Below are 13,324 nucleotides of genomic sequence, written 5' to 3'. Positions count from 1 at the left end.
CTTTGCACCAAAGGAAATATTACCTGGTAGTACTTGATTCTCTTTGCAATTCTCATGGTGACAGACAGCAGCTTGTAAAAGCCACTGACGAGTGGATTTCGTATGGAGTGGAGGATGAGCTCGTGGCTTAGCGGATACATCCAAGACTGAAAGTACTCCACGTGTTTAGTCAGCAACAACTCGCTGCAAATGCAGAAAACAAGCACGTTGATCTGAGATCTTTGTATTGCAGAAAAGGAGTTGTAGACATGCTGCAATCAAGAATAGTCTAACAACAATTTAAGGTGTCTGCAAGTTTCAATCCTGAACTTAGTTTGACATTTTCAACTCCTCTTACACTGTGATGTGTGGGAGACCAAACTCCTCGCTGGATATTGTTGGTAGAAAACAAAAATTACGGTAAGAATAAAGTATGGTATGTTCCACTTGAGATCTGACTTACTAAACCAGCTCTACACCAGAAAGAAAAACACAAATACAAAGCATCTGACACAGCTCTGCTCCTATTCAAACACCTCAGAGGAATCTTGTTATGTGTGCTTTACCTGCAGAAGTCAACCAGGTTGATAAAGGCGGTGAAATCTTTGATCTTGTTGGGCAGTAGATGAGCTGTGGGGTCGGAGGAGGGCAGGACGTGGGCTGCATCATCTGGAGCCTGATGGACACGGAGTCAAGTGTCATGGGTTAGGATTTAATAGATAGAAAGGCTTTTAAAGACTGAGTCATGTTTAAATTGATGACCACCAAAAGAATGTTGATTTGTACAAACAGGCAGGACAAAACCGTGTCACTATAATTGTGTTGCTATATAAATATTTATTCCTGGTGCATGAAGGCTGGACCTCACCTCCTCTCCAGTTACTACTTTCTGCACAGACAAGTCCAGTTTCTCCACGATGCGGAGGATTGATTTCACCAACTCATCGTACAGAAGACGGCTTAAAGAGCCGAGAGCAGCATTCTGACTTTCAAAAGCTCCATCCAAAAATCCTGAATCCTGCAGAGGGAGACAAGAATGGAACAATAAGGACTTCAAACAGCATGTACTCCTCACTGAAGCAGGTTTCATGTAAAACAGTGGACTTGTTGAGCCAAAACTAAAACCAAAGACAGCTGTTGAAACTAGAGACATACATGTGTACTTTGCAAGTCTTAAGAACTGTACCTTCAACTGATCACAGTCTAAAAGGTTCTTATACAGGACAAGGTAGTTGTGACTAGATGGAACTTTCCAGTTTCCAGTACGGACTTGGGAAGCCTCCGAGGGACCGTTTCTAGCATCCTGAAAGAAAAAAGACGAGAGACATATTTGTTTTATAAGCACGGTAAAAAGCAGTATTCTTGTTTGAGAATTGACCAAACAGTGAGTGATGTATATATACTCTAAACATTTGTGTTAATTCCATTATTAAAAACATGTCTGACCTCAGCAAGCATGATGGGTTTTGAACAGACACGAATCAAGCCCTGGTGCACTGAAAAAGAAACAGAAGTGAATATTGTAGAAGATGTTACCATCTCAGGAAGCAGTCATACAAACACATGAAGCAGTTTAAATCTGATTTTAACAGCAGGTGTCTATTTGCATTGGACCCAACAGCCCTGAGAGCAAATGTTCAACCACTCTTTTCTTTGTAAATTGTGAAAGATGTTGGCCACTTGGCTCCAGTGCAATGTGCTCATAATGAACGTACCAACAGAGCTAATGAAACTCCAGAGAACAGGTCCTTTAGAGGCCATGGCCACCAACACCTTAAGGATGGACCTGCAACAAGCGGTCTGCATTCTCTCGCTGTACTGAGGGAAGCTGTCGATCTGCACCACAAGGAGGCGCTCCAGCAGCGGCGTGTAGACCTCTGGGATCTGAGGAATAAAGCAGAAGTTCATAATAGACAATAAAAAAAAACATAATGTACATGCAGACAAGAAACTGTACAGTGCTCCAAGGAGTCAAAGCAATCTTAAGCTTGGTGTGGTTGTTACTCAACATTTGGTCACAGTGAACTGTAATGATGTCTTTTTTTTTTTTCCCTTTACCTTGTCCAGGTGAATAAGGACACTGGCTATAGAGTCCAGGAAGCTGGGCAGCTGGTAGAAGCTGTCGTCCTCCCCGTCAGACTCTGTCAGGTACATCTGCTTACAGCGCTGAATCAGCTCTGTGTACATCAGGTCAACGTCTTGTGGGCAAACCTTCTTGCACGGCTACAGGGAGAACATAAGGTTTCATGTTTTATATGAATAACGCCAGACTGTACAGAAGACGCAAGATCAAACTTAACACCAGGGCCTGACGGATATATTGATTAGTTAGTAATGGCCTGATATAAGACTATCACACGTATGTCAGTATTGACTTGCATATTGCCCAATATGTGTCAATATGAAAACTTTTTTCTTGTTTTTTACAGATTATAATGTAAAACAAGATGATGGCTATGACTTCATTTGTTTACAATACTCCTGTCTGTAGCACATGTAGCAGAGTACGTATCAAAGCTAAGCAGCTTTTCTAACATAATGCATATATATGTTACTATTAGATTTTTCTACTTTCCAAAAAATGCTGCAATAGTTGGTTTCTACATACAATTGTCCAATGATTTAAACAGGAAATCAAACATATAGATACACAATATTATTTGCAAGCAACTGAAAAAAACTCTACATTATAAAACTACATTCATGTGGACAGACTTTCTTAGTTTGTTTATGTGTTGCCATCAGGGTAGAAAGAAATGCACAGAAAGCAGGCAGGGGGATAACATGCAGTGAAGGTTCAGGCCGGCCGGGATTTGAACTGGGAACTCACTGTTTGCATCCATATGGTGTGCACCATACCTTATCAGGTCGCTCCGTGTGTGGATAAAACTTTTGAATTTGATGCATGAACTTTGGCTTTTGCACAAACGATTAGAGCAAACTAAGGAATAAACTCACAGCTGCAAAGAATCCATATCCTCGTATGGCGATAGACAGCTCTTTGTGTGTGGAGTCCATGGTCTTAATGATGCCGCAGAACTTCTGCATGAAGAACTTCAACTTGCTTTTGTGCTCCTCGATGTTCTCGGCCACCAACATAGCAACCTGAAACGGGATCATTCAGACATGTTTGGACTGTCAACCTCTGTGGGCATCATGTAAAACAACTCAGTATTGATGATTAAAGTATAACAAAAGACGTTATCTAAATCCTGGTATGAACTGGTCTGTCTGGTTGTGTGTGTGGAAAAGTGTTCACCTGTTTGAGAAACGCCTCGAGTGCGTAGTAACTTGTCTTCTTCATCTCAGCGTTGATGTGTCCACAGAGCTTGGACATGATCTCAAACAGAGCTCTGTAGTGGTCCATCAGGCAGCTGCTGAACTGGGACGCGTGTTTGGAAAATAATCTGAGGCCAGCTGATGAAGAAACAGAATCAGACAATTTACTTTTTTTTCCATAGGTTTTACCAGCATTTTTCCAAAAAATGGCAAGTCTTACCAAAGGTGACGGCATAGCGAGTCATTTCCATCTACAGCAGAAAAACAAGCAGTCAGAATACAGCTCAGTGTAATCAGCCATATGATTAGATTTCTGAGAATGTACTCTGTGACATTGTGTACCTGGGGACTGATTGCCTTGAAGGCATATTGAAAAATCTCCTTGGATGTTGCTGGATCTGCAAGTTCGAAACAAACACCAGTAAAAAAGAAACTGAATGGATTTTTGTTTTACTGAGATACACCATCAATATGAACAGAAACACCACCTTCTTCCATGGTTTTAGAGAAGTTGACCATGAGGGCAGTGATTCCTCTCAAACATCCAGCAACAACAAAAAGCTTGGGTTCCTTTGTGGAAGAAGTCATCTGGAAAGAACATTGAAAACCACAGTTGAACACACCCACACACAGGAAGCCAGCTGTTACACCCGGCTTCACCTGTTATAATATGCTCTGGAATCCCAGATCAATTAAAAAAAAAAACCCACAGGCTAGTATCTTTGTTAGTGCTTCATCATCTGTAAAACATACCTGCTCTTTCAGTTCTCCTAGATAGGCCTTGTAGAGTTTGTCTGAGTTGTTTACCATCTCACTGGGGTGGACCTCTGCAAGAACTCCCAGCAGCTCATAGATTTTACCAAGAACTATTAGAAGAGTAAGAAAGGTTTATGTAGTTTATCGATTTACTGGCTGAATGGAGCAATTGTCATTATGGCGTTAAACCAAAGGCATTAAAGGAACACTCACCTGAATCTGGCAGTTTGCTCTTCTGACACAGCTCGCTGTAGAATTTGTTGAATATTTCACCGATTCTAAAGTCTGCAGCGACGCTGGAAGCCTTTGTTGTTTGGAGAACCTGCAGGGAGGAATGAACAATGTTTCAAAAGCATGCAAGAACAACTGCTTTTACTGCAGCAAGCGTTAATATTCACAAATATCGAGCAAACCCCTCGCAAGATCATAAGATTTGGAAAGTCTGACTTTCTCAGGAGCAGCTTCTGATGTTGGAAGAAAAAACACCAACAGAAACCAACCTTAATAAGGAGCTCCAGCACTGGAGTCCTACATTTGGCTACTTTCTCCTTCGTGTACACGGTCATGCACACGTCCTGAGTAGAAAAGGCAAAAGATGAATGTAGCACATGTTTAGTTTTCATGGTAAATGCTGTACATGTCAAGAGCCGATGATGAATCTAAACCAGCCCTGGAATAAAATTCTAACATCTGCCGCTGTTACCAACCTGGCGTTTGACATGTCTTTCTGAAGGAACAAACAAACATCCTCACTGGTTCGAAACAGAAACTTACTCTTATGTCCGTGGCGTAAGTCTTTTCCCAGCCTTTGACTCTTGGTGAGACTTTGTCCAAAAACTTCTCCAGAAAACACAAGATCTCGACCCGGGTGTCCCGCAGCTGGAAAACAGACGTTTCTGTCAACATAAGAACTTTTGATTTCACTACATTACTGTTTATTTAGTGGATAGTCCTACCTCCTCCGATGGCAGGGACTTCCTGAGGAAGCTGAGGAGTCCATAGTCTTTGGAGAACAACAAGGACGTCTGTAAAACTTGATGAGATGAGAAAAAAGGAGGCATGAATGTTAATACTTGTCCAGATACACTCCTTACATTATGAGCATTAGAGCTGCAACTAATGTTTACCTGTTGATTAATATCTATTTATTGATTAGTTTGGGTGTTTCCTAAAGCCCAAGTCACTGTCCTCAAATGTCTTGTTTTGTCAGTAACCCCAAAAATATTCAGTTTACAGTCATAGAGGAGCAAAGAAACCAGAAAATATTCACATTTAAGAAGCAGAAATCAACTTTTGTTTTGCTTAAACAAATTAGTCAAACTGATGGATCAATTTGGCAGTTAATTCCATTGCTGACAGCAGCCCTAATGTGTACCTAATGCCACCATCAAGTGTGCACAGTGAGAACACCACTGACTTTCAAGCAACTGGTGCAAACATTGTAGTTGCATCAAAGCTGGAGAAAGATTTAGATCATCAGCCTGAGGAGAGAAGATGTTTCCACCACTCTGGTAGAGAGTTTAGCCCAGAGAAGACCAGGATCATAGGTTAAGTTTGCATAATGATGATCTGTGCATAAACTATGTATTGCACAGGTATGAATGAAGGAGTGAAGAACACAGTGCCATGGAGGAAACCTGCGGTTGGACCAACATCCTGCAGACTCCTGAACTCTGCTGCAAGTTGGCTGTAGATTACTCAAACACTGCATCCTTCATCCTTAGTTTAGGATTGTTTCACATGTTTAATAAAGCACATAGTCGAGTGACCCGTGGTGTGTGTTGCAAGCTTCTCTTATTGTCAATGAACCACATGTTTCCTTGTTGTGCTCTGACTCCCACCACAGAGCGTTTTGGCGGATAATAAAAGTTAGCAGTGATACAGAGGTGTTTTTTGTATGACGAACTAATAAGTAGCATGCAAAAAATCCGAAAATGACATATCCTACAAGGTATTTGACGCTCATCAACAGAAGAAGCACTATTATCAATAAATGCCCAGATTGTTAATGGAGTTTGGCGCGGGTTGCCTGCGCGAGCTCCTGGGAGACGCCGGGACTAGCTTCAGATGCGACTTCCTGGTCTTACCAAGTTCATTCTCGGTCGGTGCTAGCATGCACTCCTGTCCCAAATCCCCGATAATATCGTGGCATTTCAGGGCTGCGGCTCGGCTGTCTTCGTCTGAAAGTGACTCGTGAAGTTTGAGCAGCAGCCCTTGGATCCCTCCAGCAGCGCTGCTCTGGGAAGACATGGCTGGCGGCGCCGGGGCTAAGCTAGCATTAGCATCCCGAATAAAAGTTCACCGTAGCGGGTAAAGTACACAAACACAGGATGACTGGGCTCTTCGATGGAGCCAAACAACTGCCTGTCAACCTGCCAGCGTGCAGTCATTCAGGCTCAAATCCCTGAGACGAGGAGGAATCAGGATAAGGTAGCAACAGCGTGCATTTCAAAATAAAAGCCCTTGTGGCGACCCGCCCCCATGTGCCGTCATCCTCAGATTTATTCACACCCTCCTATTAAAGAAGGGAAAAAAAACAGCTGTCAGTGAAATTAGCTGAAATTGACAAAAGTAATAATAAATACATATTTAATGAAAATCATGACATTGCTTTTGAATTGTGGTTCAACAGAAATATTTGAAAACAAAACAAAACAAAACAAAAAAACAACAGCAAGCAAACAAGAATGATAGGACCTATAAACTAATATTTTGTTGAACAACCCTTTGAGCCAATCACTGCAATCAAGTGTTTTCTGTAACTCTCAGTCAGACTTCTGTACCTGTTGACAGGGACTTGGATTTTGGCTCACTGCTCATCAGCAAAGTGCTCTGATTTGTCCTGGACAGTTTTATTTTATTTTATTTTTTTAATTATTCTTTTCAAACACAATCCAAAAAGCAACGTCTTATTTCACTAAATTACAATTTAGTAAATTTTTATTCATCATCACTTTTTTTTAGTTTGTAGTCGTGTGAGTGACTATTGTGAATTTTGCCTTTTCTTTAATGGGAGGGTGTGAATAAATGTGAGGATGACTGTACAACTGCAACCTTCTCTGACCTGATATATTAAACATTGCTGCTTCATCAGTCCATTAAAGTAACGGAATTCTGTCATTCAGGTCACTTTTATATTAATGTTGCTCATTGCTTCATTCAGATGAATTTGCCATTCATGTGATTTGACAATAAATCAAATGAGGTTTAATTCATAATAGTTTGCAGCTAATTCTGTGGAACATAATGATTCTGCTATAGAGGGGCCAAGAAAACCAACAACACTCTGGCTTGTTTGTATTTATTTAAACTAATCATAGCTCAGATCATGTGTTCACTTGAAATCCTGAATTGTTTCGGTGGAACATTTGCATGCAGGGAGAGGAGCACTTTGCTTTAAACGGATAATGCATCAATAAAATACTAGCAGGACTGTCTGATCATCTAAATCACTGGCAAAACTTTTTAATGAGGAAGGCTGCTGCCAGGAGAGTGTTGTTGTTGTTTTTCTTAGTGAAGGACGTATTATGAAGAGAAGTGAAGGGCCGAGCCGACTGAAATGAGCAGCCAATGGAAGGCCAACACCTGCAAGATACATCCGGTGAGTCACACTAAACACAGACTGAGTCAATTAAAACTAATAGCAAGCTTTCAAATGGTCCAAACAGCTAACAGCCTAGTTTAGTTATGATTTCTTAAACACTTAAAATTCTGTCCATGTGTAATGATAACCCAGCTACTGTGATGCAGTAAAATAAAGTATACTGATTGCTGTGATCAGGACTGAGCCTGTACGTGGCTGCTACAGCATGTAAGAAAGGATTTAACTGCTGCTGATAAACTGATCAAAAAAACATTCAACATAGCAAAACAAGACAAAAAATAAACAATTCTGACTTGAATTCTGGTGTCGCGGCAACTAAGGAATAAAAAACAAATATATTTATTTTTGCATGCAATCCAATAAAAAAAACTTTCTGGAATAGAATCATCAGTGAGTGACGGTATATATGCAGAAAACCTGACTTTGTAGATCATTTCAGCAAAGCCTCAGATCCTAAAATATCTCCAAAAAAAGACTTTTCAGCTCTTTGATATCAGCTTTAACTTTGCTGCAAAGTTAAACAAATTAGCCACACATCAGGCAAGATGAAACTTGCTGAGTTATTATTATCATTTGCACTCTTTGGATCTGCTAAAACGCATCCTGCTGCTGTCTGATGCTGCAGATATTTAACAATTTTAGAGGAAAAACTCACACAAACCGCTGGAGGCAAGAAGTTGAACTTCAGCTCATGTTAACATCTTGTACAGAAAAAAAACAATAATTACATTCATTATCGGTGACTGTTGGTGCCTGTTCTTATTGCAGAAATGTGTATTTATTATGGACATTTCAGGTTGGAGCCTAACAGATGTGAAATTGTTGAGCGACGTGAAAAAGAAATGGTCTCTGTGATGGTTTTTTGGTGCCAAAATGTGGAAAAATCTTTCCTTAAATCCTTCCTTAAATCATACAACATGAAGTGGTTGCATTAGTAGGATCGCTGTCATGATTCTTCAAATACAGTCAAATTAATGGAAAAGAGTGCAGGTCTGAAAGGGGCTTGAGTCTTTACTGAAGAAATAATATTACAAAACAGACTCCAACCTTTAGGAATGAAGTCTTTGTGTTTATCCTCACACCTGTCAAGTATTAAACATTTTATTTTGAAATCGTCATTATACACTCGCATGTGAAGGAGTTGACTTCTCCAGTTTGACACAAATCAATTCACGATGCACTTGGAGATGATGGTTTTCAGTGCCCTGTACTTTTTTTTTTGTTTCGTTTGTATGTTTTACTTTGAAAGGACCACCAGGAAACGTTGTTGTTTCTGACTTAACGCTTGTTTGAGTTGTTGATTGAGCTCATCGAGAGTTTAATCACAAGTATATTCTGCCCTCTTGTGGTCACAGTGTGCGCTCTGTCTGTTGGAGAAGTTTTATTTGATTGTTCGACCTGAAACTAGTTTTAAATATATAATTACACACATATATATTTTTTAATTATGACATTCATATAGTGTTATATTTTATCTGCTTTGGAATTGGCAGAAGACAGCATCAATACAACATGTCGTGACAAACTGCAACTTCTGGACAAGTATTAAAATAATCCTTTTTTCTGTTTTCTTAATTTTAGTACTTGTCTGATAGAATGTGTCCGATACATTTTTGTTGCTTTAGGTTTTCTTATTTTTTATTTTGGTAATTTACAATCCAAAGTTAATCCAATATATATATATATATAACAAGGAAAAAGGGGGATTATTTAAAGTCACAGGCCACTGGATTGCAATGTAGTATTTCTATTCTAACGATGATAAACACTACTCTTTTTAAACATTAACTTCATGGATTAAACCAACGAAACTATTTGGGTTCGAAGATTCAAAATCACCCTCATAACACAGCCGTAGAAACAAAATACTTAATGTAGAATTAAGTTTGTATCAAACTCTCACTCTTAGACATCCTGCCAACCAGCAACAAATAAAATGTGACACTGCAGTTTCTGAAATAGAGCCGCCAGTGATGGTGTAGTTTAAATAAAGGTGTGTATATGCAGAGAAACCTGACTTTGTAGATCAAGTCAGCGAAGTCGCAGACACTGAAACATCTCAGAGAGAAAAATGTTTTCAACTCTTTAACATCAACTTTCACTTAGCTGCAAAGACGTCCCCCTCATGCATTGATTTATGGTTTGTTTGCTTCAACTCTAGAGTTTAATGCAATCTTGTGGAGCAGACCTTGAGGCTGAAATATATTCCTTTTTAATGTCAGACAGGAGTCGATTGAACTTTATGGCTGCATTACATCGACCTGCATTATATTATTTTCTCTCATACTATTTAAAACAGCTAAATATTATAAACCAAAACTGTCAAACTGTCCAACCTTTACATAAATGCTGTGTATTCTCGAGGCCTTTAACAAGTACATGGATTCATTCTAGACAAGGACAACAAAACTAGTCCCTGCGTTTCTTTGCGTGTGGATATGTACGAGCTCTTGTTTTCTAATCATCCTCTTTGTGTCTCTCACAGAAGACTTCATGCTGTTTCCAGGCACCCTGCTCGGGTCCAGCCACGTCGTCCAGACTTTTCTCGGGGAAGGTGCTTACGGCTACGTTGCCAAATGCAAGGACACTCAAACCAGGAAATCTGTGGCAGTTAAAATATGCAGAAACCACCCAGTGTTCAAGCATCAGGCCCAGAACGAGGTGGGATGATGCATGTCCAGATGATGCAGTGGTTTGTGGACTTCGTGTTAATGGTGAACAAATCTAACTTTTTTTGTTTTCCCCAGCTGGCTATTCTGGAGAGTCTGCAGGCTTTAGATTCAGAGCGAGCCAATATCATAAGGTGGTACGGCTCCTTCTTCCATGAGACCCGGATATGTTTGGTATTTGAACTTCTGGACCAGAGTCTCTTTGACTACATGGAGCAGAGACGTAACAGGCCTCTGCACATGAGAGAACTACGGCCAGTCTTTCACCAGGTTTTTATCTTTATTTATACAGAAGTCAGACTTTTTGCTTTATCTTTTCTGAATGTATTAATTCTTATGAAGTGCAAGAACTTTATATCATCATCTGTGTGTGTTTAGTTAACCTCAGCATTAACTCATCTGGAGTCAGTTGGTGTGATACACGGCGACATAAAACCCGAGAACATCATGATCGAGGACAGATGGCAGCAGCCCCTGAAAATCAAACTGATAGACTTTGGTATTTCCTGTCGTGTTGGTGGTGCTGTTCCCAAGATCTGTATGCAGTCTCTGTGGTATAGGTGTGTATCTCCAGGACAGTGTGGCTGTAGCTAAAAAATACAGAAGAAGAAGAAGCTCTCTGAGTGCTGAAAAGCTGGAAAAACAGAGTTATTGTTGAGGGGTACAAGTGGGATTTTTAGTTGGAGTAAGTGGTGGGTAAAGATCCTCAGTCATCCAGGTCAAGGTTGTTCTCACAGTTTAATCGTAGCAACTGGACTTGCTTGAGTTCCTTGAAGACGTTCCACCTCTCATCCAAGAGGCTTCATCAGTTCTGAGTTGGGAGTTCCAGATATCCTTAAGGAGCCATTAAACATCAGCACTCACAATTTACATTTTAGCAGACACTTTTATCCAAAGCGGCGTACATCTGAGAGTAGATACTCATTCACATTCATACATCACTGGCGTCCATGCAAGGTACCTGCCTGCCATTGGGAGCAACTTTGGGTTCAGTGTCTTGCCCAAGGACACTTTGACTGTGGAGGGCCGGGGGATTGAACCGCCAACCTTGTGATTAGAGGACAACAGCTCTACCACCTGAGCTACAGCCACCAACAACCGAAACCGAAACTCAGGCGTTAATGACTCCTAAAGGATATCTGGAACTCCCAACTAGTCAGTCAGAACTGATGAAGCCTCTTGGATGAGAGGTGGAACGTCTTCAAGGAACTCAAGCAAGTCCAGCTGCTGCGATTAAACAACGAGAGTAATCTTACCGAACTGTTCTCCTTTCAGGGCCCCAGAAGTCATACTGGGTCTGCCTTTGTCAACAGCCATTGATGTCTGGTCTGTCGGTCTTTTGGCTGCTGAACTGGCTCTCTGCACTGTTTTATATCCAGCTGAGGATGAATACGACCTGGTAAGTGTCCACAGACTGATTCTTCTGTCTTTCACTGACCGAATAATCAAAAAAATGAAATATTGCATGTGTTCCTGCACGCTCCGTCCTCAGAGAGAGGAATGTTTTTTTAAAGTGCGACTTGATGTTTTCGTGTTTTCTAGTTGAAATTCATCATTGAAACACAAGGTCAGCCGGCAGATCGTCTGCTTAACCGTGGCTCAAAAACCACCAACTTCTTCCACAAAAACAGTGACAAGCGCAGTGATCGTCTCTGGAGACTGAAGGTACCATCATTCCTGCACATTGACACCATCAATCTGTTTTTCTCCGCTAACTTCAGCACTTTGTCTTCGCAGTCTCCTGAGGAATTCGCCGCCGACACTGACACCAGCTATTACAGCGAAGACACCAGATTCTTCACGCTCGGCTCTTTGGACGACATCGAGCTGGAGGCCGCTCAGCTGATGCCAAGAGACGCAGAGGAACGCAAGGAGCTGCACAGCCTGACGGAGCTGGTGAAGGAGATGCTGCAGCTTGATGCTCACGAGCGCATCAAACCTGCTGAGGCCCTGCAGCATCCCTTTTTCTGTGCTGAGACAATCCAGCAGTGTTCCTCACCAGAGCCGGCAACACAAGGTGTTGAATCCACACCTTTGAGCTTTGCTGATGCAACTGTTGTTACCCAGTTAGAAAGTGCATGTTTGAGCCTGAAGGCACCAGGAAGCCACTGACAACCAACCTGATCTGTCACAAGCTCTCAGATCGCAGCTCTTTGGCAAAGACGTTTTCAAAACTAACTCAACATTTTCTCTCTGATTTTCAGAAGTCTTTGATACACATGTCAGCCTGAAGGTCGGATGCTTCCACCTGTGCTGTAGGACGATTGCCAGAACTTTCTGCTGCTGTTGCTGCTGATGACGACCTGCCATAAAGATCAAACATCACCAACTTATTTACTACTTTTTGATTCATCCTGTCATTAATACATTGATTATTCTTACTCACGCCTCGATTGTTGCTGTTTTTATTATATTCGTATAGTGAAATGCATCAACTTAAATTTTAGAAACTGAAATATATTTAGAATGAATATATGTTGGCTTAGTAGAATAGATTTTTTTAAAATTGATCCCCCAATGGGGGAAATCTACATGCCACAGCAGCACCCAAAAATATAGAAAAGAAGTACTAGGAAATAGCAATAATCAAGTAATAAAATAAAACAAGTATATACACAAGATGACAAAAAATATACAATTGAATGAAAAAAAATATAGACAATATTTACACTGAAAAAGAAACAGACTTGTGCAACTTTGCTGTGCAAAAGTGAATTTTGACCATGTGTTCATTTGGTTAACATCAGCCAGTGATGCTGATGTTGTTCAGTCTTGTTGCAGTTTGGAGGAATGACCTGCGGTGGCGCTCCTTCTCTCAGTCTGCTGCTGAAGGAGCGACTTAAAGCCTCCACAGTCTCATGCAGCGGGTGAGAGGGGTTGTCCATGATGGACGTGAGCTTTGCTAACATCCTCCTCTCACCCACCTCCTCTATGGGGTCCAGGGAGTCGTTCAGGACAGAACCGGCCCTCTATCACTATCACTACTTCAGACAACATCTTGAATGCTTTTATGGCTTTCTAACTTTAGAGCATTGTA

General features: G+C 41.0%; 1 protein-coding gene across 1 annotated transcript; it reads right to left on the bottom strand.

The window, feature by feature from the left end:
- Positions 1-23: 23 nt before the first annotated feature.
- Positions 24-6,381, bottom strand: LOC103374577 (DNA-dependent protein kinase catalytic subunit-like; the record flags this gene model as incomplete). The annotated part of the gene is made up of 18 exons (XM_008304685.1): positions 6,102-6,381; positions 4,971-5,047; positions 4,789-4,893; positions 4,515-4,589; positions 4,228-4,336; positions 4,012-4,124; positions 3,747-3,846; positions 3,601-3,656; positions 3,479-3,509; positions 3,239-3,396; positions 2,938-3,084; positions 2,038-2,202; positions 1,695-1,863; positions 1,426-1,475; positions 1,166-1,282; positions 848-997; positions 546-655; positions 24-183 (listed from the first exon to the last, which is right to left on the bottom strand). Coding segments are annotated over exons 1-18 (2,055 nt in total), but the record flags the coding sequence as incomplete, so codon positions are not given.
- Positions 6,382-13,324: the final 6,943 nt, after the last annotated feature.

Source organism: Stegastes partitus, unplaced genomic scaffold (assembly GCF_000690725.1).
Source record: "Stegastes partitus isolate 25-593 unplaced genomic scaffold, Stegastes_partitus-1.0.2 Scaffold2288, whole genome shotgun sequence".
Taxonomy (NCBI): domain Eukaryota; kingdom Metazoa; phylum Chordata; class Actinopteri; family Pomacentridae; genus Stegastes; species Stegastes partitus.
Note: the sequence above shows the minus strand (reverse complement) of the source record. Positions and strands in the feature narration are given on the sequence as shown.